Here is a 27,413-nt window from a genome sequence, read left to right as displayed (position 1 = left end):
ATCATTAGATTCTGAACTCCAGATTTCTGACCGAATTCCAATTCTACCACCTGGCAGCGGGATTCAAACCCGGGTGTCCCCAGATCTGGGTTGATCATCCAGGTGATCCTTTCCCACAGTCCCCACATTTCCACAGTTTCCCCATGGGGAGAGCTTTACTTGTGTAGCTCTGGGTTTGAAAATATAAACATAACGAGTACACAGTCTCTTCCCACCGTGAGGGGTGAGATTTTGATCCCCCAGGGAAATGGTGTGAAGCACTTTTCGCAGTCAGCGCACTAATCTCCCTCACTTGGGGGGGGGGGGGGGGGGGGGGGGGGGGGGAGTCTCAGTATCCTTCCTGCAACACCAGTGTCCAAAATCTCTCAAGCAGACAAAAGCAAACATTTCTTCTCGATTGGAATTCAAGTGAATCAAGTGGCTCTGTCACAGGTTGATGTATCATTTGCTTTCAGATTTCTTTCTGCATGTCTTCCTGCAAAAAAAATTCACAAAATATGTAATCACTGTCAGTCCAGTTAAATTAATGTAGCATAGATGACAACTCCTGTAAATTACCAGATGCGTGCTGATCACAAATTATCCAGGGACAAAGAAACCTGAAAACCCTCATGCAGCAGATGTATGGAGGAAAACATCATTTAGGTGACAATAACCTGGAACATGCTGCCTACAAAAGTGCTGGAAATGGAGCTGAATCAAGGATATGAAAACGAGATGTTAAGCCTGCTTGAATTTAATTTAATTTATTATCACATGTACAGGGGCACAGTGAAAAGCTTTGTTTTGCGAGTAACACAGGCAGATCACATTGTTAAATAGCATAGATAGGTAAATAATAGGTAAACAGTGGCAAAAACCAAAACACAGGTCCAGGCAAATATCTAGAGTTTGTGAATCCATTCAGTATTCCAACAACAGTAGGGTTGAAACTGTTTGGTGCATGTGTTCAGGCTTCTATACCTTCTCCCTGATGGTAGAGGTTGTAGAAAAGCATTACCAGGGTGGGATGGGTCTTTGAGAATGCTGACGGCCTTTCCTTGACAGCGGGCCTGGTAGATGGATTCTATAGATGGGAGATTGGCTTTTGTGATTGTCCAGGCCGAGAACATGTTGATGACCACTCTCAGGCACTTGACACTGTCCACTCGTTCCACCTCTGTGCTGTTAGTGTGTAGGGGTGCATGAGTAACATCCCGCCGAAAGTCAATAATGAGTTCCTTGGTTTTGCTAGCATTAAGAACTGTTCTCAGTGTACCATTTTTCCAGGTTTTCCACTTCCCGTCTGTAGTCTGTTTCATCGCCATCTGAGATTCATCTGGCTATGGTGGTATTAGTCTGGGTATACGCATTAGGGGGCTGAGTACGCACCCCTGAGGAGCTCCAGTGTTAAGTGTTAGTGAGGATCAAATATTGTCCCCAGTCTTCACTGATTGTGGCCTGTGGGTCAGGAAACTGAGGATCCAGTTCAGAGAGTGGGGATTAGTGCAAGATCACTAAGTTTAGTAATCAGTCTCGAGGGGATAATAGTGTTGAAGGCTGAACTGTAGTCAATGAGCAGGATTCTTACATAGCTGTTCTTGGTGTAAAGGTGTTCTAGGAAGGAGTGAAGGGCAAGTGATATGGCATCTGACATGGATCTGTTAGTCCAATAGGCAAATTGGAGTGGGTCAAGAGCAGTGGGGAGGCTGGAGTTGATTAATGCCATGACCAGCCTTTCAAAGCACTTCATGACCACTGAGGTTAGGGTCACTGGGCGGTAGTCATTGAGACATGCTGCATGAGCCTTCTTAGTCACAGGGATGATGTTGGCCCTCTTGAAATAGGCAGGGACAGTGGCCTGCTGCAGGGAGAGGTTGAAGATGTCCGAGAAGACCTCTGCCAGTTGATCTGCACATGCTCTGAGTGTGCAGCCTAGTACTCCGTCTGGTCCCAGCGCTTTCCTTGGATTCACATGAAGGAAAACTGATCTGACCTCTGATGCAGTGACTGTTGGGATAGGTTTTCGGGACTTGTTGGTATAGGTGTTACCTCTCCCCTGAAATTCTGCTCAAAGTGAGCACATAAGACGTTGAGACGATCTGGGAGGGATGTGTCATCATCTGCTGTCTTGCACTGTCCTCTTTTTCGAACCTGTCATGTCATTCAGTCCTTGCCACAGTCGCTGGGTGTCTGTCTGGGTCTCTAGTTTGGATCAGTATTTGGATGGCTGTCTTAATGGCTCTGCAAAGGTCATATTTGAATTCCTTATATTTGAGTGGGTCTCTTGGTCTGAGCACCTGGTTTTTAGCAGGTTCTGTACGTCCTGATTCATCCAGGGTTTTTTGTTGGGGAACACCCATAATGACTTCCTCAGTATGCAGTCCTCCACACACTTGCTGATAAAGTCTGTGACCATGGTGGCGTATTTGTTCAAGGTACCTGCAGACTGTTCAAACATGGCCCAATCAGCCGATTCCAGACAGCACCGGAGTTGATCCTCTGCCTCCTCCGACCAGCACTGAACCTGTAGCCACGAGGGGGGTCTCCTGCTTAAGCTTTTGCCTGTAGGCCGGGAGAAGAAACACAGCATTGTGGTCGGAGTTCCCAAAATGAGGGCAGTGGCTGGAGCTTCAATCAAGCCAATCTAAGGAAGGTGTTGCCCAAGTACCACCAAAATATTGGTAGGCATCTTCCATAGTGGTGTAGCAGTGGTCTAAAATGTTCAGGCCCCTGGTGGGGCAGGTAATATTTTGGTGGTACTTGGGCAACACCTTCCTTAGATTGGCTTGATTGAAGTCGCCAGTTGCAATAAACAGGGTCTCGGAGTGTTCTGTCTCCAGGGTGGTAGGAGTGGAGTTCAGTACATCCAGAGCTTCCCCAACCTTTGCTTGTGGCGGTATGTACACAGCAGTTAGTGTAGCAGCGGTAAATTCCCGTGACTTTCTTGAGAAAAGAAAACCATTAAAGTTGCTAAATGACTTCCTGCTGTCCCAATAAATAAAGATGACAAGAAATACAGGATGTAACTCCATTACTACATTAGAACGTGAAAAATAAAAGCCATGAAGCTTTTACAACAACCAATAATATCAGATAGACACCATATGAAGTAACATGTGTCTACATTTATATCAACGTGCCAATCCCTTAAATCCTGCTCAGCTCCATGAGAAACAACCCTCTTAACTGTGAACATGAGGAAAGAAACAATCCTTTTCTAGGGTGCAAACTGTATACGTGCCAAACTGAAGGAATACACAGTGAATATACCTTTAAGAGGAACAGAGAGCATCTGAGCACCTTTGCAGAGTCTGTTCCCTCCATGGAGTCAGTTGCTACAAGTGAACAGTGTCTTTCCCCCCCCCCTCTCTCTCTCTCTCTCCTTCCCAGGATGAGGGATGGAAAGAGGTAGACATTGAGTTGCTCCCAAATGTTGCCGAGGGAGGGAATTTCACTCTGAAACTGACAGGGCTACTTCCATGTTGTGACGTCCACAATGGGGGTGGGGGGCAATGAGCCGGCACTGTGCCTGCACTGCCCTGCAGTTGAAGCACATGGGGAGGGGAGGACACTCTAAACTCCCTTTGCTTTCCTCCTATACTTTGAGTTCAAGCAAAGTATAGGGTTTCATTTTAGCTTCACACTGTCCTCTGTGACTCCAACACTTTACTCCCCACTGCACTCCATGGAAATAGCAATTTATGAGACTCCAGAGTTGGAGATGCTACTATACCTGCTGTAGGGGGTGTGTTAGAAACTATTCATTTTATGAACCATTTCAATTCAACCCCATCCTTGCCATTCAAATACATTACTAATTTTATCGCGGGTCGTTCATTTGTGGAATGAACTTTCTGAGGAAGCGGAAGATGCTGATACAATTAAAAGACATTTGACAAGTACATGAATAGGATAGGTTTGGAGGGATACAGGCCAGGAGCAGGCAGGAGAGACTAGTTTAATTTGGGATTATGGTTGGCATAGACTGGTTGGACTGAAGGTCTGTTTCCATGCTGTATGATGCATTGGCAGATTCATAGTTCTTGAAAGTGGAGGCGCAAGTAGACAGGATAGTGAAGAAGGTGGTACACTTCACAGGACATTGGTTAGGTCACTTTTGGAGTACTGCGTACAATTCTGGTACCAGTGATCCCACCCTGACACACCGTACACCACAGATAGTGACTAAAATTGACTGGGACACAAGAAAATCATGAAATCCCTGAAGTGCAGAAAGATGCTATTTGGTCCATTGAATATAGGAGTTAGGAAGTCATGTTGCAGCTGTACAGGACCTTGGTTAGGCCATTTTTGGATATTGTGTGTAATTCTGGTCTCCTTCCTATCAGAAGGATGTTGTGAAATTTCAAAGGGTTCAGAAAGATTTATAAAGATGTTGCCAGGATTGGAGAATTTGAGCTATAGGAAGAGGCTGAATTGGCTGCAGCTGTTTTACCTGGAGGGTCAGAGGCTCAGGGTTGACCTTACTGAGGTTTATAAAATCATGGGGGGCATGGATTGGATAATAGACAAAGTCTTTTCCCTGGGGTGGGGAGTCCAGAACTAGAGGGCATAGATTTAGGGTGAGAGGGGAAAGATATAAAAGGGAACGGAGAGGCAACTTTTTCATACAGACGGTGATGCGTGTATGGAATGAGGTGCCAGAGGAAATGGTGGAGGCTGGTACAATTACAGCATTTAATGGGCATCTGGATAAGTACCTGAACAGGGAGGGTTTAGCAGGATATAGGCCACGTCCTGGCAAATGGGACTAGATAAGATTAGGATATCTGGTCAGCATGGATGAATTGGATGAAAGGATCTGTTTCCGTGCTATACATCTCTATGACTCTGTCTCTAAATGCAAATACACCCCATAAACTTATATGTATGTGCGTGCATGTGAGTTTGTACATGAGAGTGTGAATAGGGAATGTGTTGGCGTGTGGGCATGCTTGGTAAAATGTGAGTGTGATAGAGTATAAGCCTGCGAGAGGGTGTGTATACGTGTGTGTCTGAGAGACAGCATGTGTATAAGATATGGATAAAAGCGAGGGGTTGCATTTTAGATAAAACAAACAAGGGCAGGACTTGTACAATTAATGGTAGGGCCCTGGGTCTTGTTGGAGAACAGAGAGACGATGGGGTGGGTTCAGGGACATAGTTCTTTGAAAGTTACATCACTGATAGATAGGGTGGTTCAGCAGGCATTGAGATATCATGTTGAGGTTATCCAGGATGTTGCGGAGTACAGTTCAGGTCACCCTGTTATAGGAAGAATACTATTACAGAGGGTTCAGGAAATATTCACCAGGATGTTGCCAGGACGCGAGGGTTTGGGTTAAAGGGCGAGGCTGGGACTTTTTTCCACTGGGGCTTTTTTCTAGTCTAGTCCCAGGACGTGGCCTATATCCTGCTAAACCCGCCCAATTCAAGTACTTATCCAGATGCCCATTAAATGCTGTAATTGAGTTGAGGGGTGGCCTTTTAAAGTTTTATAAAATCATGAGGGGTGTAGGGAAGATGAATAGCAAAGGTCTCTTCCTTAGCGTCTGAGGTTTCAAAACTAGGGGGCATTTTTTTAAGGTGTGGAGAGAGATTTAAAAGGGACCCGAGGGGCATCTTTTTACAGAGGGTGGTTTGTGAGTGAATTAACTTTCAGAGGAAGTGGTAGATGCAGGTACAATTACAACATTTAAAAGACATTTAGATAGGTACATGAATGGAAAGGGATATGAGTCAAACACAGGCAAGTTTAGTTTGGGAATCCTGGTCAACATGGATGGGTTGGACGGAAGGGTCTGTTTCTGTGTTGTATGACTCTATGTCACAAAGAACCAGATGTGATCTTATTGAAACCAGTAGAATTATGAAAGGAGCTTGACAGGATAGATGCAGAAAAAATGCTCCTTTGGGGGTGTCATCCAAACCTTACAGTGTGGGGGCAGACCATTTGGCCCAAAGGGTCCATACTGACACGCCAAAGAGCATCACACCCAAACCCACCCCGCTACTGTGTATTTCCCATGGCGCATCCACCCAAACCTACACATCCCTGGGCACTATGGGTAATTTAGCATGGCCAGTCCACCCTAACCTGCACATCCCTGGGCACCGTGGGTAATTTAGCATGGACAATCCACCCTAAACTACACATCCCTGGGCATGGCCAATCTAACCCAGGATTAACATGATTCAATTCTGTCAGCAGCAATCATTTCAAGGGTGGTGGTTTTCTTAGATGCAGAGAAGGCATCTAAGGAAATAAAAAATATCGTTTTAGACCCTGGAGCGGTTTAGTCTGGTTCTCACCAATGACGTAAGGTCTAGTAATGTTAACATGGCAGGGACAGTCAGCACGGCTGTGGCTTTTCACATTGGTGATTGAGCCGCTGGTGGAGGCTATTTGTAGGGACTCTAATATAGTTGGCCCAGCGGTGGGATCAAAGGCACATAAGAGCACAGTATATGTGGATGAAGTTCTTATTTTTCTCTTGAACCCGGTAGTTTCAGTGCCCCAACTGATACAGTGTATTGATTCATTTGGCTTTTCCTCAGGTTACAAGATTAATTTTTCAAAGTCGGAGGCTTTGCCGACCGGGTGTCTTAGGGGAATACCAGACGTTGAGAGTGGGTTTCCATTTAAGTGGGCACAGGGAGGTTTTCTTTACTTAGTCCTTTCTGTTACCCTCATCTTTGATCAGTTATTTAAGGCTAACTTTGTCCACTTGGTTGACAAGATTAAACAAGATCTTCCGATATCACGGTAAGGTCGAGTGGCTCTTACGAAAATGAATGTTCTTCCTGGCTTATTATACTCTCTGCGGATGCTCCCTTTGCTTTTTCCAAGGCAAACATTTCAGAATTTGAATGGTTGATTTAGTTCTTTTATTTGGGAGGATAGGTGGCCCCCTTATTAAGCTTGCAAAACTGCAACTGCCCCAGGGACTGGGGAGGAGTGGATCTCCCAGATATCAAAAGATATAAACTAGGCTCTCTTCTGTGATTGGGTGTGTGAGGACTCGGCGTCGATATGGTTGGACATTAAGGCATCTCAGACAAAATGTCCTCTCATCATCCTGCCGTTTTCTAAACAAAATTAGGCCAGTTGCAAAACATTGCCATAAACCAATAGTTACTGATACTGTCAAAGCGTGGAGGGCAATGAGGCAGATGGGGGGGGGGGGGGGGGGGGGTAATATGCGTAAAACTTCTTTTCTTCGTTCCATAGTTGGCATGCCAGGTTTCCGGCCAGGGATAATCGACCCGAGATTTAAACTCTGGATGGATAGCAGAGTTTCTTGTTTGGTGATTTGTTTGAGGGTGAAACGATGATGTCCTTTGATCAAATAATTTGTTAAATATAGACTATCTAGTAGGAACCTCTTTCTTTCAGATTAGAGATTTTATTCGAAAAGAGACTATGCTTTTGACTGAGTGTTATAGATCTGATACAGAGAAGAGGGTGCTTCATGCTCAGAACACACTGAGTACTCTTTATCATCTGTTGGGGGGAGGTTTCTCGGGTGACATCGAGCGACTACATGAGGACTGGCAGAGAGAGTTAGGAGTTAAGATCACTTTGGAAACATGGAAGGATATTTGTGAGAATGTGAGGAAGATTTTGATGTGGTAATAGGACCCATGTCATGTAGTTAACGATTCTTCATAGGGTTCACCTGGCCCCAGATCATCTCGCAAAATTTAAGGAGCGAGCATCTTCAGTGTGCCCCAAGTGTAGAGTAAGCACAGGTACCCTCACTTATTACTTGTGGTCCTGCCACAAACCTCATATGTATTGGAGCGCTTTGGCAGGAGTAAAAGAGGGGGTCTTGGGCACCAAAGTTAAGGTGGACCCGGTCTTGCTTCTCCTGGGGTTAGCGAGTTTTGAGAAGATTTGTAGCTCAGGTTGAGGTTTGGGATGTAGGTTTGCTTGCTGAGCTGGGATTGCCGAACCTATCTTCCCCAGCTGTGCATGGCTGAAACCTTTTTAACATCCTCACTTTTTGTGCGAGGAAGAACATTCTGATATGCTAGGTGTCCAAGAACGCCCACCCCCCCAGGTCTGTCGGGGTGGCATAAGTTAATTATGGAACACATTCCTTTGTACTTTCTCACAAATATGGTACACCAAAAAATGGAAATTTTTACAAGATATGGCAGCACTTTTTGAATAACCTGGAAGCAGATTTGTCTGCCATTTTATTTAGAGCCTTTGTTTTGCCGTGATCGTTTGGTTTAGTGAAGCTGATGCCCTGAGAGGAAGAATTTCAAACAAATGTTGGTGTAATAATTGATGTTCTCGAAGGTCGAGAGCTAGTCTTGTTGCGCTGAGTGGCATTATTTATTTATCGATCTGTAATGAGTATAGTTTTGATTTGTGTTGTAGTGTAGCAGTTGGTTTACTGTTGTTAGTTGTTATAACGTTGTTTTTCCTTTTTTTTGTAGTTTTATAAATTTTATAAAGAAAAGCTTTCAATAAAAATATTTTTTTTTCAAAGTCTAATGCTTTGTGCCTGTGACATTGTTCTCAGTCAAGGATAGATTCCCCATCACCAACCAACCCCTGAATCAATATCTACTTAAGGAAACTGCCAACATCCAGATAAGTAGAGAAACGGCAGCTGTATTTAAGTGGGGATTCCAGAAACATGTGGTTTATTACAATGACTACTGTACACCACACACATATTAGGAAAGAGACACTGCCTTTTTTTTTGCAAATCCAGCTGGAACGTGAATTATAATTTATATCTTAGATGAATAGGATGGTGGTGAACAAGTTACCAGAGATTACCATCATGATCAGCAGACCATTGTTATAACCAAATGGGTAAAAACGATGCTGGAAACCAGAGTTTAGATTAGAGTGGTGCTGGAAAAGCACAGCAGTTCAGGCAGCACCCGAGGACTATTATTATAAGACATGGCAGCCCTACTAGAATTATTTGGAGATAGGTTTGCCAGTTATCTTAACTAGGGTATTTGTTTAACCAAGATGGTTAGGTTTGTCGCCCTGGGCCCTGGAGGAGGTCTCCTGAGTTAATACAATGTAATATATACAATGTAATATAATAAATACAATGTAATATAATAAATACAATGTAATATAATAAATACAATGTAATATAATATATACAATGTAATATAATATATACAATGCACCCGTTCCTTTATTTGGGAGCATTGCTGTTCTGTATTCTTGTTTATTTTTGCTCTATCAGTTATTTATTGGTGTTGCTTTGCACACAGTGTTAGGACTTGTTTTGTATTGTAGGGTAGGTTAGTAGTTAGTGGACAGCAGTTGTATTGTAATTTGTGTTTTTTTTTTCCTTTCTATTATACTGACATTTGTTACTGATTTGTATTTTTAATAAGTTTATATGTTTGCAAAGTTTTAAAAAAAAAAATTTGCTAATAAACATACTTACACAATGAAGGGTCGTGAAAGCTTCAGGGACCAGACTCAGATTAAAATACCCGTGAGCGTATCCCACCGAAACAGTGTCTTGTTGAATGCGGTCGGAAATCTCTTACTTTGGTTTAGACCTTTATCCCGCCCGGATCCAACTCCATGACCGACCCCCCTCCCCCTCTCTCGGACCTTCCTCCAGCTCCGGGGGGTTGTTGAGCTCCTGGGCTCCGGCCGCCGCCGAAGAAGCCGCGGGCGCCGGCTCTCTCTCCTCCACCGCCGACATTTTTAATTTGTTTTCTCGTTCACCCGGTAACCGTCACCTCCCCCTTCCCGGGCCCCGGAAATTATACAAAAATAAACAATAAACCCCACCGGGGACTGTCTCCTTTTCTTCACAACTTTTTGTTTGAAAAGTTCCGACTTTAATTTGAAATGTATTTTAAAGGTATTTTCTGAGGTAAACGATGCCTGTCTGCCCCCCTCCCTCCGTCAGAAACCGCCCGCTGAGTCGATGAGAAAACCGCAGCCTCGCGCCGCCATCTTTGTTTTTCTTCTTCATTCCGTCTCCCCCTTCAGTGACGCGCGTCATCCGCGAGCCCTCCAATCAGAGCGCACCTCACTCCACCTGACCAATGGCGGCCGGGTGTGCGGACAGTATTGGTCCCACCCCCTGGAATGTCGCTCTCCGATTCGTCCGCACCGACTGCAGCCTTTGGGATTGGCGGAGAGGTTCGCAGGCCCTTCACTGTCCCCGCCCCTTTACTCCAATGGGCTCGAGGGGTTCAGGAGGAAGGTGTTCTCACTCATTCATTCAACAGGAGATGGGCTCAATTTACTGTAATGGACTGTGGGGGTACAGTGGTCATGTCTCATGTTGAGGAGGAAGGTGTTTCCTCTCATTCAACAGAAGAGGACCTATCTACCAGAGAGGATTTTTTTATGGTGCTCAGTGGTAGTGTCCCTACCTCTGAGCCCTGAGGCCCAGATTCAAATCCCACTGCTCCAGTGATCTGGATAACATCCTCAATCAAAATCTTTTAGTCATAAGGCACACCGAACGTCAACGCCAAATTATAGTTCAACAGGTTTATTTAAAACCACAAGCTCTTGGAGCGTGGCCCCTTCATCAGGTGAAGTCAAGGAAAAAATGTGGAGAGAGAATTCAGATAAGTGATCAACCATGGATGGTGAAGAAAGACATCTACAAAATTCCATGCAAGGACTGCCACAAACAGTACGTAGGACAAACAGGAAGAAAGTTAGCCACCAGGATACACGAACACCAGCTAGCCACAAAAAGACACGACCCTCTCTCCTCGTAGCCCTACACACAGAGGAGAAAAAACACCATTTCGACGGGGACAATACATCTATCCTGGGACAGGCTAAGCAAAGAAATTCCAGAGAATTCCTAGAGGCCTGGCACTCCAACCACAACGCCATAAACAAACACCTAGATCAAGATACCAACTATCAACCCCTCAGAAAATGAACAGGAAATGACATCACCACAAACCCCAGAAGCCCCATCCAAGACAAACATATAAATAGAAAGCAGGAGACAACAGCTTCGCTTCACTTGGACGTCACCACTGATGATGTTACCGAGCCAGGTAATGAAACGTCTGGATATCAAACCTACAGCTCAGCGAGCAAATCTACACCCTAAACTCCATCTGCCCCTTCTCAGCCCATTGGCCCATCTGGTCCAGATCCTGTTGTAATCTGAGGTAACCCTCTTCGATATCCACTACATCTCCAATTTTGGTGTCATCTGCAAACTTACTAACTGTACCTCTTATGCTCACATCCAAATCATTTATGTAAATGACAAAAAGTAGAGGGCCCAGCACCGATCCTTGTGGCACTCCACTGGTCACAGGCCTCCATCTGAAAAAGAAGGGTTTGGAGGGATATGGGCTGGGTGCTGGCTGGTAGAATGAGATTGGGTTGGGATATCTGGTCGGCGTGGACAGGTTGGACCAAAGGGTCTGTTTCCATGCTGTACATCTCGATGACGTCTACTCCAGAAGAGATTCCAATGACCCAAAAATGTGAACCCTCCTCCCATGCACCTGCTCCTCAGCATAGGTATCAAGGGGATCAAAGGTTATGGGAGAAAACAGGAGAATGGGGTTGAGAAACTTCTCAGCCATGATTAAATGTTATGAGCAGAAGCAATGGGCTGTTTGGCCTAATTTCTGCTGCTATGTCTTATGGTGTCTTGCTGTCCTGGACACAATGTGAGAGAATTGGGAGTAGGAATAGGATATTCGGTCTTTTGAGCCTGCACCAACATTGAACAGATCATAACTGGATATGAATATACCTACATCCAGGCGGATAAGCTAGGACCTTTTTCACTGGAGCATAGGAGGTTGAGAGGTGACCTTATCTGAAGTTTAAAGAATCATATAGATGAAGTGAACGACGGGTGTCCTTTCCTTAGAGTGGGGATTTCAAGATTAGGAAGCAAACTGTGAAGGTGAGTGGAGAAAGATTTTAAAAAGACATGAGGCACGCTAATTTTTTTCTCCACAGAGAGTGGTTTGTGTGTGGAATGAATGTCCGGGGGGTGGGGGGGGGGGGGGGGGGGGGGGGGGGTGGAAATGCATGTACAGTTACAAATGTTTAAAAGACATTTGGATTAGGACATAAATGGGAAAGGTTCTGAGGTGTTTTGGCCTAGGCTAGACCGCTCAAAATATTCTTAATCAGGTAGCCCAGACCGTAAGTTTGCTATTTGTTTCGGTAAGTGTACAGTGAAAATTACCCAGAGTAAATTAGCTAGGTTGACTACCAGGTTTTAAAAACAGAAATGTATTCACAAGATTATGGAATGAAACACAAAGAACAGAATATAGAATACCCACAGAACTCAGTCTATCGAAACTAGACTTAAATATGCTGTTCCAAATGTACACAACAGTCCCAATAAACAAACCCCTTTAACAGAGAGTAAAACTGAAACAGAGGCTTACAGGTCAGAGTTAGGAAGATAGAAGGAGAGAGGGTTTAACAGCTTTTCTCCACGCGGTCCACTGTTGAACTCACTCAAACAAGATTTCAGTTTTCATGACTGACTATTCCCCTTTCGTTATGCACGCCACTTTGAAAACATAAAAGCTTTGGCATAAAGTCTCATCTGTTTACGTATAAACGAAAAGGCCTTCCAATACACTTTTAATCTCTGTACTAAACCAGTCATCTTGGAGCCTAGGGCTGTTTTACGACCCCTCTGAAAGAAACCAAGGACACAGTATCCTTGAGAAGACAGACCAGCGTTTAGAAAAAGGACCAGCTTTGTGAAAGAGGGATACGGGCCAAACACTGGCAGGTGGGATTAGTTTAGTATGAGAACATAGTATTGGCCTAGTTGGACTGAAGTGTCTATTTCTGTGCTGTATGACTCTGTAATTGTTCTGTACTGGTCTTAAAACCATTTTCTTGTCTTCCCCCATAGTTATCCACTTCTTTGATGTTCAGACTCAGATGAACTCAGCCTTGAATATATTCAATGACCGCTCCCCCCCCCCCCCCTCCAAATGCAGGAAGACTTCCCCATTTTTGAACTCCTCTTGCTAATGTACCGCCTTCCTCATTGCTTGCTGGACCTGTCTGACAACTGGCATTGACTGGTGTAGAAGGACACTGAGGTCCATTTGTACATCCACACATCATTTCTGATGAAGAGTTCGTGCCCAAAACGTTGACTTTCCTGCTCCTCGGATGCCTGTTGTGTTTTCCAGTGACACACTTGACTCTAATCTCCAGAATCTGCAGTCCTCACTTCCGACACATCCCAGTATATTAACATTTAAACCATGCACCTCCTTTCTGCCATTTTTTCCAAAGCAAAGTCTATAACTTTACATTGTGGTACTGCATTTGCCATACGTTTGCCAATTGAAACACAGCCCTGGACCAACTTTTCCAGAGTCTGTCTCCTCCCTGGATTCACTCCCTTTCTCTTCGGTTCGTGCAAGACAGCAACTGAATCCCAGAATGAAAAATAAATGAAAAAGTGGATGAAAAAGGAGAGTGCCATACCCACAGATGTTGGACAGAGTAAAGACGTTGCAGGTCTGGGATGAAGTTCAATCAGGTAAAAACAATGACTGCAGATGCTGGAAACCAGATTCTGGATTAGTGGTGCTGGAAGAGCAAAGCAGTTCAGGCAGCATCCAAGTAGCTTCGAAATCGACGTTTCGGGCAAAAGCCCTTCATCAGGAATAAAGGCAGTGAGTTTGAAGTGTGGAGAGATAAGCTAGAGGAGGGTGGGGGTGGGGAGAAAGTAACATAGAGTACAATGGGTGAGTGGGGGAGGGGATGAAGGTGATAGGTCAGGGAGGAGAGAGTGGAGTGGATAGGTGGAAAAGGAGATAGGCAGGTAGGACAAGTCTGTACATGTCATGGGGACAGTGCTGAGCTGGAAGTTTGGAACTAGGGTGAGGTGGGGGAAGGGGAGATGAGGAAACCGTTGAAGTCCACATTGATGCCCTGGGGTTGAAGTGTTCCGAGGGACAATTTAGCATGGCCAATCCTCTCCAACCTGCACATCCCAGGATAGCATGGGCAATTTAGCCTGACCACATCACCCTAACCTGCACATCTGTGAGAGGAAATTGGACTGCACAGAGGAAAGACACGCAGACACTGGGTGGGAGGAAGATGGTGCAAACACCACACAGTCACGTCAAGGCTGGAATGGAAACAGGGTCCGTGGTACGGAGGCAGCAGTGCTAACCACTAAACCACCATACCTTCCTTTTCCACTTCCCACCAAGTCACGCAGCTTGAGTTCAAGCAAAGTACTGTGTTTAATTTTAGCTTCACACTCCCCAAACCTTTCTCTTGTGTAAAATACTTGATTTTCCTCCCCCACTCTGACCATGGGAAACGCAAAGAGTTCTGAGACTCTGCAACTGGGGAATACCATAGAATCCCTATAGTGTGAAAACAGGCCATTTGACCCAAAATGTCCACACCAACCTTCTGAAGAGTAACCCACCCACACCCATTCCCCATACACTTTACATTTACCCCTGACTAATACAGCTTGCCTGCTTGCTATGGGGAAACTTGGCATGACCAATGCACACTAACCTGCACATCTTTGCTCCAGTTTCTGCCCACCATTCAATCAGAGGAAACCCACATAGATGCAGAAAGGCAATATGCAAACTCTGCACAAACAGGTGAGAACAGAAAGATTTAAAAACACAACAAGGGGCACTGGTTTTACACAAAGAATGGTGCATGTTTGGAATGAATTTGCAGAGCGAGTGATGGATGTGGGTACTGTCATAATATTGAAAAGACATTTGGATTAGTACAATGGTTAAACAATATTTGGATAAGTACATGTTTAAGAAATGTTTACACGATATTGGGCCAAGAGCAGGCAGGAGGGACTAGTTTAGTTTGGGATCATGGTCGACATAGACTGGTTGGACCGAAGGGTCTGTTTCTATTCTGTGCAATTATATGACTGGATACAGTAATATGGAAAAGATTTTTTCCACAAGTCGGAGAGACTAGGACCAGAGGACATAGGCTCAGGGTGAAGGGATGCCCTTTGGAAGTGAGATGAGTTGGAATTTCTTCCACCAGAGGATGGTGAACCTGTGGATTCCGTTGCTGCAGAGGGCTGTGGACGCCACGTCATTGAAGGCATTTAAGACAGGGATAGATAGGTCCTTGATTAGTAAGGGGATCAAGGGTTACGAGGAGAAGTCTACAGAACAGGGTCTGAGAAACCTATCAGACATGACTGACTGGTGGAGCAGACTCAATGGGCCAAATGGCCTCATTCTGCTCCTGTGTATTATGCTCTTAAAACTGGGAAGATTACTGAAGTGGTTTTCATGAATAATTTCAGAATCCCAAAGAAGAGTTGTTGGACTCGAAACATTAACTCTACTTTCCCTCCACAGATGCTTCTAGTCCTCCCGCGTTTTTCCAGTGATTTCTGTTTTGACAGTACCCACAGTTCTTTGTTTTATTATCATAGTCGCTTCTTGCCCTCCCCAGGTGTCTGAAACTTCATTTCCCTGATCCACAGAATATTCACTTATCGTAGAAATGATCCCACCTCCCTATCAGAGTAGATCCTTTTGTTACACAATGACTGTTCAATTTTGTGACCAAAATATTTGGATTCATCATTACTTACACTAGAGACTCTCAGTATCTCAAACAAGAAAACAGCCAAATTGTTTCAAGACCGTACATTTATGTGATTCAATACAATTCCCTCTTCCCTACTTAACCAGAAGTGGAGGGTTTGAGTTATAAGGAGAGGCTGGATAGGCTAGGATGTTTTTCCACTGCAGCTGAGGAAATTGAGAGGTGACTTTATAGAGGTTTATAAAAGCATGGGGCTATCGATAACGTGTCTTTTTCCTAGGGTTGACAGGCAGAAGGCTCATAGAACCCCTACAGTGTGGAAACAGGCCCCTTAGTCCACACGACCCTCCGAAGAGTAACTCACGCAGACCCATTTCCCCTGTATTTACCCCTGGTTAATGAACCTAACCTACACACCTATGTGACAACTGAGCAAGGCAAATTCATCCAATCTGCACAACTTTGGACTGTGGGAGGAAACCAGAGCACCCGAAGGGAAACCACACCGACACGCTGTGGGACTGGGGTGTGAGGAATGTGCAAACTCCACACACTCACTCACCTTTGGGGCTGGAATCGAAGCCTGGGCGCTGTGAGGCAGCAGTGCTTGAGCCACAGTGCCACTGTATACTGAACCTTTACAATTCTACATCCAGCGGAGAATCCTCCAGCTCAATAAACAGTTTTTCAGTTTCATATGCGGTGTATTAAAAAAAAATCGGAAGTTTGCAAAGCTCAGCTCCTCTCACCTCCAGTTCGGAGACCTCGCTTGCTGTTCGAAATTCAGCGCCTTGGTCCTGGCCGCCTCCATGTCTCCGCCCCCCACGGTGTCGCCAGAACCAGTCTCCGCCCCCTGTGGACTACAGGCCACGCCCCACGGTGTCGCCAGAACCAGTCTCCGCCCCTGTGGACTACAGGCCACGCCCCCCGGTGTCGCCAGAACCAGTCTCCGCCCCTGTGGACTACAGGCCACGCCCCCCGGTGTCGCCAGAACCAGTCTCCGCCCCCTGTGGACTACAGGCCACGCCCCACGATGCCCCAACCTCCGCTTCCTTCCTCCAATGTGGACCAGACCACATTGTGGGCAGCAAGTGCAGTAGGCGAGGTCGTGGGAAGTGCTGCTTCACCCAGAAGGTCTGGTCGGGCCCTTGGATACTGAGGAGGGACAGGGAAACGGGCGGGTGATACAACTGAGGCGGTTGTAGGGCAAAGTGCCATGGGGCTTATGGGAGTGAAGGAAGAGTGAACCCCGGGTGTAACTCCTGCCCATTTACCTCCTCCCTCAAATAAATCCCTGGAGATGGAATAACATTCGTTTGAATGATTCAGTACCACGTGACCCACGGCTAATTCATATTCATGTTCCCGGGGGCCAGCATCATTATTGTGTCACAATAGCCGCATGCCGTCACCGAGTTTGCCCGATGACGTCGTGGTGCAGCTGGAAACATTGTGGACAGTTCATCAAGAAAGCCTTCCTGAGGGTCAGGTAGCCCCTGCATCGGGAAGCATTGGGATGGCCAGCCACTATCAGACACCAATTTCCCTTCGTTCCACTTAAAGCTCAAGGCCCATCAAACCGGAAATCCCTCAGGTATATCTGGAAGCATTTGTTCCAGATGTTGGCTAATTATTTCCTTCGACAGTTGGGTAACGCTTGAACACAGGGTGAGAAACATCTGCTTCTAAACCTAGTGCCTGAACTGCTCGAACATTTCTTAAAGCAATGATAGTGCTACAAAACCGGAGCCTGAGAAAGGAGCTTTGACAAAGGGTCAGTTAGACTCGAAACGTCAGCTCTTTTCTCTCCTGACAGATGCTGCCAGACCTGCTGAGATTTTCCAGCATTTTCTCTTTTGCTTTCAGATTCCAGCATCCGCAGGAATTTGCTTTTATTAAGACTCTAGTCGACTCGGTCTGTTCATGTTTCAAAAGAGAGACACAAGTGACAACGCAAGTGAAACTGAGGAAAAGGAAGACAGGCTGCCGTATCACTTTTGTATGTATCCACTCACCAGGATAGTTCCTGGTGACATGGGTGTGTCTGCAGTGTCTGTGATCAGACTGTTTACTATGAACGCCCCAGCCTTTACTTTGGTAAAGTGACACTGATGGAGGACAATTGCTATCTCAGTAATTGTAGTCTGAAGCTGGAATTCGCTAACACTTGGGTTTCGGGATCTTACTGTTTTTTTAACATCTCAGACTCTGTGGTGCATTTAGGCAGCACGTATGGCTGTTCACCAAAATAGTTGTGAGTCGAAATGGAGCAAAATTACTGAATTAGGGCCAGATTATTCAGGGGACATGTTCAGAAGCACTTCTACACATTGAGTTTGTCAGATGTTTCGAACTATCCTACACAAACGGCAGTGGATGCAGGATCATTTGTCAACTTTAAATCTGAAAGAGTTTTTTTTTGTTCAGGTAAGGTATGAGGGGACATGGGCCAAAGGCAGGTAAATGAAAATCTGTGAGAAAATTTGTAGCTCGGGTGCTCGTTGTTGTGGTTCTGTTCGCCGAGCTGGGAATTTGTGTTGCAGACGTTTCGTCCCCTGCCTAGGTGACATCCTCAGTGCTTGGGAGCCTCCTGTGAAGCGCTTCTGTGATCTTTCTTCCGGCATTTATAGTGGTTTGTACCTGCCGCTTCCGGTTGTCAGTTCCAGCACTGCAGTGGCCGGTATATTGGGCCCAGGTCGATGTGCTTATTGATTGAATCTGTGGATGAGTGCCATGCCTCTAGGAATTCCCTGGCTGTTCTCTGTTTGGCTTGTCCTATAATAGTAGTGTTGTCCCAGTCGAACTCATGTTGCTTGTCATCTGCATGTGTGGCTACTAAGGATAGCTGGTCGTGTCATTTCGTGGCTAGTTGGTGTTCATGGATGCGGATCGTTAGCTGTCTTCCTGTTTGTCCTATATAGTGTTTTGTGCAGTCCTTGCATGGGATTTTGTACACTACATTGGTTTTGCTCATGCTGGATATCGGTCCTTGGTCCTGGTGAGTTGTTGTCTGAGAGTGGCTGTTGGTTTGTGTGCTGTTATGAGTCCTAGTGCTCATACCCAGCACGAAAATGAAGTTAGGCCTCAGATCAGCCATGATTTAATTGAACGTTGGAAATCACTTGAGGGGCTAAGTGGCCTACTGCTGTTCCAACAGTCTTCACTGTTTCCCTATTGCATATTTCCGCTTGTCATTGGGGACACAACCTGCAAGAATTTATTCCCCAATTTTTGGTTATTCCGGAAATGTCAAATATATATTTCGGACAAACACAATCACGGAATAGTTAACTGACTGAATTCCTGCACTTGAGTCTTTAGAAACTTAATGTTCTTGGTTTTAAACAATCCCAATAATGATTCACTTTCCTCAACTCCATATAGAACAACACAAGGGAAAAAAACAGAAAAGCAGCAATGTTCCCGTCCTATAATCTCCAATCCTCTGCTGCCAGCAAAAAGCAACAATACAGCTTCATTTGGGGTCGACTGCAAATCCTTGGGATGTGAGATTCTACAACGCGGGCCTAATCTCCCAATACACCGACCACAGGCTCAGGGAAACTGAGGGAGATTTTATCCTGATCACGAAACCTGTGAGCAGCATTTGCAGAGGCCCAAGCGAGTCACCCATAAAAGTCACTCACCTACTTTCTAAATGTTCTCAACTGCTTACTTCCTTTATTTTATTGACCTTTGCAAATCTGAAAGTGAGAATTTGGAATATGTGGTAGCGAGTGGCTGTTTGTGTGTCAGGTTTGCCTGTCAGTTTTGTTGATATTGAAGCAAATTTGCTTTCAAAATAAGGATAAAAAACAGACAAACAACTTTACATCTAAGAAGAGAAGCTGAAGAAACTGGATATCAGCGTTGAGAAAGAAGCAAAAGCAAAGTGGAATCTCAATGATTTTGCTGATTTTTGAGCAGAAAGCATCGGAGCTGTAGACTTCTGCTGATAAATGTATTTATTTTTGTGGATTTTAAGAAGTTATTTTGCCTTGATATAAGAACTGGTTATACCCTGACTGTATGTTCAACTACCTCAGTAATAGAACAAAAGATTTTTATGCTGAGGTCGTGAGTTTGACACCCACATTGTACAATGTTCCTTTGAAACTTTGTTTTTTGTGCTGAACATTCGCTCTTTCTTCTACTGTCAACCTAATCATATTCAAAGTGAGTTTTACTCCCGTTCATTTTCTTCCTGTCCCCGTTGCTCGGTTATGAGGGAAAGCTGAAAGTGAATGGGAGACAAGTTTGTAGGTGTGGCTTAACGGTGGCACTTGAAAATTGACAGATTCTACTCATGTCTCGAGGCCAATAAATGGCTCAATCACAGAATTAGAACGGTCAAGTGCTATGGGAATGAATACCAGTCCATATTAAAGAACACTGAAATGAGCAATATGTGATTCATTTTGAGGAAACAAATTAGGACACTTCTTCACACAGATTATCTCAGAGGAATTATTGGTTAGACTGCGTTTAAGTTTAATTGCAAAGCTCATGGAACTACTTGGTTGTGACTTGATCTGGAACTCAGGTCTTTCTGCGTGACTTTGATGTATTTTGTGACCGAGTTGCTACATAGGTTAGGGAGCAATTCCTGTACATAGGGAGGGGGAGTGTTGAGTCAATTAGACAAGAAGACTTGATACAGCAACAAGAGCCTGAAGGATACAGTGGTGACACATGGAGGAGTACTAAAGGACAGAGAGAGGTCAGGAGGTCTGCTGGTGTGGCGGGGGGAGGCAAGGAGCAACCTGCAAAGGCACTTCTTGTCAGTAGACTCCACACAAATGCTCATGGACCAGAGTTGACCTTTCAGACAGTTTTCAGAGAAAAAAATAAATTTCCCTGTCTAAAATGGGAGCAACGTTTAATGTTTCAAATGGGAATCCTGAACATAACGTAATCCCCGTGTGCAGTGGACTGAATAAATCAACACCGACCACCAGAAGTAATGTTTCATTGCCATTTTGCATGACATACCCTACACCGCTATCAAATTTGCTGAGAACATCAGAATTGTTGGGTGGACACAGATAGGAAATGAACTTCATAAAGGAAATGATGAGCTAAAGTCAAGGCAAGAAGTAAGAATAGATAGAGGAACAAAAGACATAACATTTGAATACAAGAAGCAAGGATCCATTAACAATGGCGATGAGCATGCGCAATAGACGCCGCGGTGTTGAACGTCTCCCACCGACATAACAGGAAGGTAATGCGCAGGCGCAGTGTCGAAGAGGGTACAGAGCCTGCGCTGGATGAGTAATGGCGGTGGAGGGATGATCGTTCTTCGGATCCTTGCACAGGGTAAGGGTATGACATTGGAAACAGCGATGAATCAGTGAATGCTCAGACAGGCTTAGTTCAATCCTCAATAAGGAATTTATCTCACCTATCCATGTACACAGTGGGGCCTTGGCTCCCAATGGGGTGCCTGGGTAAAAGACGCCAGTCTTTATTGGGTCATTGTCCAGCGGGGCACATGCGCAGTTACCATCTTTGTCGGAGAGAGTCACAACCTGTCAATCTAGGTGATGAGGCAAAGAAGAAAGGAACAGGCAACACATCCTGCAACAAAAACAAAATTGCTGGAGGAACTCTGCAGGCCTGGCACCATGTATGGAGAAACAGAGTTAACGCTTTGAGTCTGGTGCAAATTCTTCATCAATTCCTGCCTCCACAGCCTTCTGTGGCAATGAATTCTAGAGATTCACCGCTCTCTGGCTGAAGAAGTAACTCGTTGTATCTGTTCTAAAAGGTCTTCCGTTTACTCCAAGGCTGTGCCCTCAGGTCCTAATCTCTCCTACCAATGGAAGCATCTTCCTAGCCTCCACTGTGTCCAGGCCGTTCAGTGTTCTGTATGTTTCGATTACATCCCACTGCAGTGTGGGCCTGTTAATCAGCATGAACCAGATCCCTCAGGATGTGGTACAGCAGGGATTAAGTTCAGCAAAGTGAGAATGGAGGGAGAGTGTGTGGGATGGAGATTTCCAGCTGTTTGGGAACGCGTGAGGAAAGAGAGTTTTGACATAAAATAGAATTGATCAAATGGGCTGATGTCCCAAGGAATTGGAGATGGAGTTTAATTTAGAGAAATGTGAGGTGTCACACTTTGGTCAAGCAATCCAGACAGGACTGACACAGGTAAGGGAAGTGTTGCAGAACAAAGAGATCTTGGAGTGCAGGTTCAGAATTCCTTGAAAGTAGAGTCTCAGGAAGATACAATAGTGAAGAAGGTGTTTGGTATGCTTTCCTTTATTGGTCAGAGCATTGAGTATAGGAGTTGGGAGGTTACATTGTGCTGTACAGGACATTGGTTACACCCCTTTTGTGTTCAGTTCTGGCCTCCCTGCTGCAGGAAACATGTTGTGAAACTTTGAAAGGCTGTTGTCAGAGTTAGAGGGTTTGAGGTACAGGGAGAGGCTAAATAGGACACGGTTATTTTCCCCAGAGTTTTGGAGGCTGAGGGATGCCCTTATAGACATTCATAAGGGGCATGGATAGTGTGAATATTCAAGGTCTTTTCCCCAGGATAGCCCAAAACTAGAGGGGATATGTTTGAGGTGAGAGGAAAATGATTGAAAAGGGACCTGAGGGGCAGCTTTTTCACGCAGAGGGTGGTGCACACATGGAACAAGCTGCCAGAGAATGGTGGAGGCTGGTACAAAGATGACATTTAAAAGACATCTGGATGGTTATATTAATGGGAAGGGTTTAGAGGGACATGGGCCACATGCAGGCAAATGAGACTAATTTAATTTAGGATATCTGGTCAGCACAAGCTGGGGTAAAGGGTCTCCTTCTGTGCTGTATGACTCTAAATATCTTCGGTGAAGACTGGACTTTCAGAGCAACTTTCAAAGATGTTTTGCCTTTACTGGGAGCAGGAGAAGTCACAATCAATTCTTTGATTTGTGAGACAGTAACTGAGTGAGTACATCTGGGATTTTGGTGGAAAGTGGGAATTCATTGCACTGTGGGGATGAAACCCTATCCTAGATTTAGGACAGAGATGAGGAGGAACTGCTTTTCCCAGAGAGTCAGTGAATCTTCATCAAGTATGTTCAAGACACAGTTGAATGGGTTTTTGCATGATAGGGGAATGAGGGGTAGTTGCGATAATCCATGGAGGAGGAGCTGAGACATTGGATATATCAGCCATGATCTTAATAAATGGCAGAGTCGACTCAACAGGACAAATGGCCTACGTCTGCTTCTGTTACTATGAAACTATAACCCTCCATTTCCCATGACTAACCCACCTAACCTGAACATCCCTTGACACTGGGGGCAATTTAGCATGGCCAATCCAAATTAAGGCCAGTGAGCAATGTAGTGATATGGAAAGGAGAGAAATATGTTAGCAATCAAAACTGGATTTGAAACATCACAAAAATTGAAACTAGAAACGAAGTGCATTGTAACAAAAGTGAATGAATTGACTGCACACATTGAAGGGAATAATTATGATCTGAAACTCCTTAAGAGATATGGTTTCAGGATGACAAGGTTGGATCCTGAATATCGAGGGGGTAGTCAAATGGGAAGCTAGGTAAAGGCAGAGGGTGGCAATGCTAAGCAAAGCACTGATCACAGGGTAGTCTGATGTCAGCTCGGATTTCAGGTCTTGATTTTTCTGTCATCTGTTGACCTCCCTGTTCTCACAGATTATGATGTCTGTTCTCAACTGTGGTGGATTCTGCTGCAGCTTTGACCTTTATGCCCCCCCCCCCACCGGGAACAATAAAATGTTCAGTCAATCAAGCCCCAACCCACAATCTCCTAGCCTGTCAACAATCCAGATACAGAGTACAGTCAGAGCAGGGAATCAAATGAGATAGATGAAACAACATTCAAAATAAATAGGTGCTCATTTTTAATGTTCATTTATTAGGAAGTAAACCAGAAATGGGGATCTCTGAGGATTCATATAATGCCTGACTTTAGGAATTCTCTCTCCCTTAGATCTAACTATTGGTACCCAGCTATGACTTACAACAATATTTACACCAGCAGAAATAAGGCATCTGTTCTCAAGTAGGCATAGAGATATACAGGATGGAAATAAGCATTTTCTCTCTCTCATGCACTCACTCACACATAAGTCCACAGGAGTGAATTTGTGTGCCTTACAGGAAGTTCTGGGATTTACATATTAAGGGTACCTGCAACCTTTTCGAAAATGTTAAAGTCTTAACAATCCAGGTTTGTTCAATATATCACTTCAGTGACAGGACACTGAAACGTTTTTCCATAAATTCTGTCTTATAATCTTATTCTTTGCAAGCACCTAATGAAGGATCAGCACTCCAAAAGCTATCACTTCTCAATAAAACTGTTGGACCCAAACCTGGTGTTGTGATTTTTAACGTTGTCCAGGTTGGGGGGGGGGGGCGGAATTTGCTGTGCTAAATTACCCATAGTGCCCAGGGATGTGCAGGTTGGGGTGGATTGGCCATGCTAAATTACCCATAGTGCCCAGGGATGTGCAGGTTAGGGTGTATTGGCCATGCTAAGTTACCCATAGTGCCCAAGGATGTGCAGGTTGGGGTGGATTGGCTGTGCTAAATTATTCATGATGTGCAAGTAAGGTATAGTACTCGGGGGTAAATGTAGAGCAATATGGAGAGGGGAGTTGTTGTGGGTTGGTTGCCCTTCGGAGGGTGGGTATGGACTCAGTGGGCCGAGTGGCCTGCTTCCACATTCTGGGGATTCTCTGAAGGGAAGACGTTTCTGCAAACGGGGCAGGGCAGCGCAGGCGCAGTGCGGGGTCCCTCTGCCGGCCGGGCCCCTTTCTCTCGCCTCGCCCCGCCCCTTTCTCTCGCCCCGCCCCTTTCTCTCGCCCTGTCTTCCTCACTCTCCCCAGACCCGACCCAATGATGACGTCACAACGCGGAAGTGGCCCTGTCCGTTTGTGTGAAACTGCCTCCCTCTGGGCAACTCTTCATCCTGGAACGGGGTGAGAGGAGGGGAAAAATTTATTCATTTGTCGCTGGGGAAGTGAATCCAGGGAGGGAGCAGACTCTGCAAACTCAAGTACGTCTCTTAATTACCCGGGTGAGGAGGAACGGAAGGGTGGGGGTGGAGCAATTTTTCCCACTGCACCAGAGTCTGAGGGGTTACAGAATAGACGTTTATAAAATCATGAGGGTCTTGGATAGGGTCAAGAGATAAGGTTTTTTTCCTTGGGATGGGGGATTCCAGAACTCGAGGGTTTAAGGTGAAGACGGGGGGGGGGGAGATGTAAAAGAGACCTTGGGGCAACTTTTTCACGGAGATGGTGGTGTTTGTGTGGAATGAGCTGCCAGAAGAAGTGGTGGAGGCTGGTACAATTGCAACAGTTACAAGGCATCTGGATGGGCAGATGAATACATCGAGATGTGCAGCAGAAACAGACCCTTTGGTCCAACTCGTCAATTCCGACCAGATAGCCAACCCAATTTAGTCCCACCTGCCAGCGCACAGCCCATATAGGAACCAAGTAATGGCAAATGTGACTAGATTAATTTAGGAAATCTGGTCAGCTCGGACTAGTTGGGCCAAAGGGTCTGTTCAGTGCTGTATGACTCGAATCATTATTTGGTGAATGCAGAAGTGTGGTTATGAAGACTGAACTTTCAGAGTAGCTTTCAAAGATGTTTTGGCCTGACTGGGAGCAGAAGAGTTTGACTGAAGTGTGTCAGTATTAGTGCCTTGATGTTTCATTTTGCTTCCACCTTCCTGGGGATGTTAACCATTTTGTGTTTGGCTTTTCCTGAAGAAGCTGCATTTGAGGTTCACCCTAAATTGACACTTTTTTTTTGCTTCCCAAAATCAGACATGTATACTTTCTGCAGTATCCCAGTGTTGATTTTGCTTTTCTGCCCCTGTAAGATCCTTCAGAAGAATGAGTGAGAACAGAGAGGGTGAGAGAGTGGGATGGTGCTTTCAATATTATGGAATAACAAAAGAAAAGAATATTTCACAGAAAGTAGAATTGCTTGTTTTGAATTTCTACCCTGGACTAACAGTGATGACTCTTGAAATTTTTTTTGCAGAGTATTTGAAGATCTGAAGACAGAAGTTTCAAAATGAACAGATGAAGACCTCGTGTCTGAAACATTAACGCTCCTGCTCGTTGGATGCTGCCTGATCTGCTGTGCTTTTCCACCGCTGCACTTTTTGACATTGACTCTCCAGCGTCTGCAGTCCTCACTTTATCATCAATGTCCGACGGTCACTCAATCCATCGGGACTGCGACAATTTTCAACTATGATTCTATGAGAAGGAGCAAAGCTTTTTGGTTCCAGTTTGAGTACGTTTTCAGTATCAGTGGAAGTGGATGAGAGACCCCACTGTTGCACCGCATTGTGTGTGGAGCCTGAAACAGTCAGGAAAGAGGAGTTCACGGTGGGGAGGGGCTCTACACGGGCTGAAGCTTTGGCCATGGAGAAACCCGAGGATTCCCGCCGTGTGGAGAAACTGCGGAAGTGTGGTGACTGTGGGAAAGGCTTCCATGTCCCGTCTGCCCTGGAGACTCATCGGTGCAGTCACACCGGGGAGAGGACATTCTCCTGCCCTGAGGGCCGGAAGGCCTTCAGCAGTTCCTCCAAACTTCAGACCCGCCGGTGGGTCCACACCGGGAAGAGGCCATTTTCCTGCCCAAAATGCAGAAAGGCCTTCAACAATTCCTCCAACCTGCTGAGGCACCAGCGGGTGCACACCGGGGAGAGGCCCTTCAGTTGTCCTGAGTGCGGGAAGGCCTTTACTCTGGCCTCCACCCTGCTGACCCACCAGCGGGTCCACACACGGGAGAGGCCCTTTCGCTGCTCCAAGTGCGGGAAGGCCTTCAGCAATTCCTCCGCCTTGCTGAGGCACCGGCGGGTCCACACGGGGGAGAGGCCATTCCCTTGCCCTGTCTGCAGGAAGAGATTCAGTCAGATGGACAACTTGCAGACGCACCAGCGGGTCCACACGGGGGAGAGGCCCTTCAGCTGCCCCGAGTGCGGGAAGGCCTTCAGCTATTCCTCCTCCCTGCTGAAGCACCAGCGGGCCCACACGGGGGAGAGGCCCTTCAGCTGCTCCGAGTGCGGGAAGGGCTTTACCCAGGCTTCCATCCTGCTGAACCACCAGCGGGCCCACACGGGGGAGCGGTCCTTCAGCTGCCCTGAGTGCGGAAAGGGCTTCACCCACTCTTCTACCCTACTGACCCACCGGCGGGTCCACACTGGGGAGAGGCCTTTCAGCTGCCCTGAATGCGGGAAGGGCTTTACCCAGTCCTCCAACCTGCTGAACCACCAGCGGGTTCACACAGGGGAGCAGCCCTTCACCTGCCCTGAGTGCGGGAAGGGCTTTACCCAGGCCTCCAACCTGCTGACCCACCGGCGGGCCCACACGGGGGACAGACCCTTCAGCTGCCCCAAGTGTAGAAAGGCCTTCAGCAATTCCTCTGACCTGCTGAGGCATGAGCGGGTCCACACGGGGGAGCGGCCGTTCAGCTGTCCCGAGTGCGGGAAGGCCTTTACCCAGGCCTCCAACCTGCTAAGGCATGAGCGAGTCCACACCGGGGAGAGACCCTTCAGCTGCCCCGAGTGCGGGAAGGCCTTCAGCAATTCCTCTGCCCTGCTCAGGCATGAGCGGGTCCACCTGGGGAGTGGCCCTCCAGCTGCCCCAAGCGCTGGAAGGTCTTCATCGATCCCTCCAACCTGCTGACCCACCAGTGGGTACACACTGGGAAGAAGCCGTTCACCTGCTCTCGGTGTGGGGGAAGGGCTTCGCCCGCTCCTCCAACCTGCGGAGCCACCAGCCGGTCCATGTGCCATCGCAGGGGGATTGAAGGAGCGACGGGCGAATGCTAATATCGACTGGACCATCAATCCAGTTCCAAGGGCTCCT

At 46.1% G+C, this 27,413-nt stretch overlaps 2 protein-coding genes across 2 annotated transcripts in view; one reads left to right on the top strand and one right to left on the bottom strand.

Annotated features, from left to right (window-relative positions):
• Positions 1-27,413, bottom strand: part of LOC140460964 (uncharacterized) — a 384,505-nt gene that overhangs the window by 301,468 nt on the left and 55,624 nt on the right. The gene's annotated exons all lie outside the window — the stretch shown is intronic.
• LOC140460064 (uncharacterized) overlaps positions 1-27,413 on the top strand; it is a 507,032-nt gene that overhangs the window by 448,263 nt on the left and 31,356 nt on the right. Inside the window, exon 3 of the mRNA XM_072554469.1 lies at positions 25,576-27,225. Within this exon, the coding sequence (XP_072410570.1) occupies positions 25,965-27,225 (1,261 nt within the window). The 5' untranslated portion in view covers positions 25,576-25,964. The remainder of the gene's footprint in view (positions 1-25,575; positions 27,226-27,413) is intronic.

This window comes from Chiloscyllium punctatum, chromosome 36, assembly GCF_047496795.1.
Source record: "Chiloscyllium punctatum isolate Juve2018m chromosome 36, sChiPun1.3, whole genome shotgun sequence".
In the NCBI taxonomy this organism is placed as follows: domain Eukaryota; kingdom Metazoa; phylum Chordata; class Chondrichthyes; order Orectolobiformes; family Hemiscylliidae; genus Chiloscyllium; species Chiloscyllium punctatum.
This window is presented reverse-complemented; position numbering and strand designations above follow the sequence as displayed.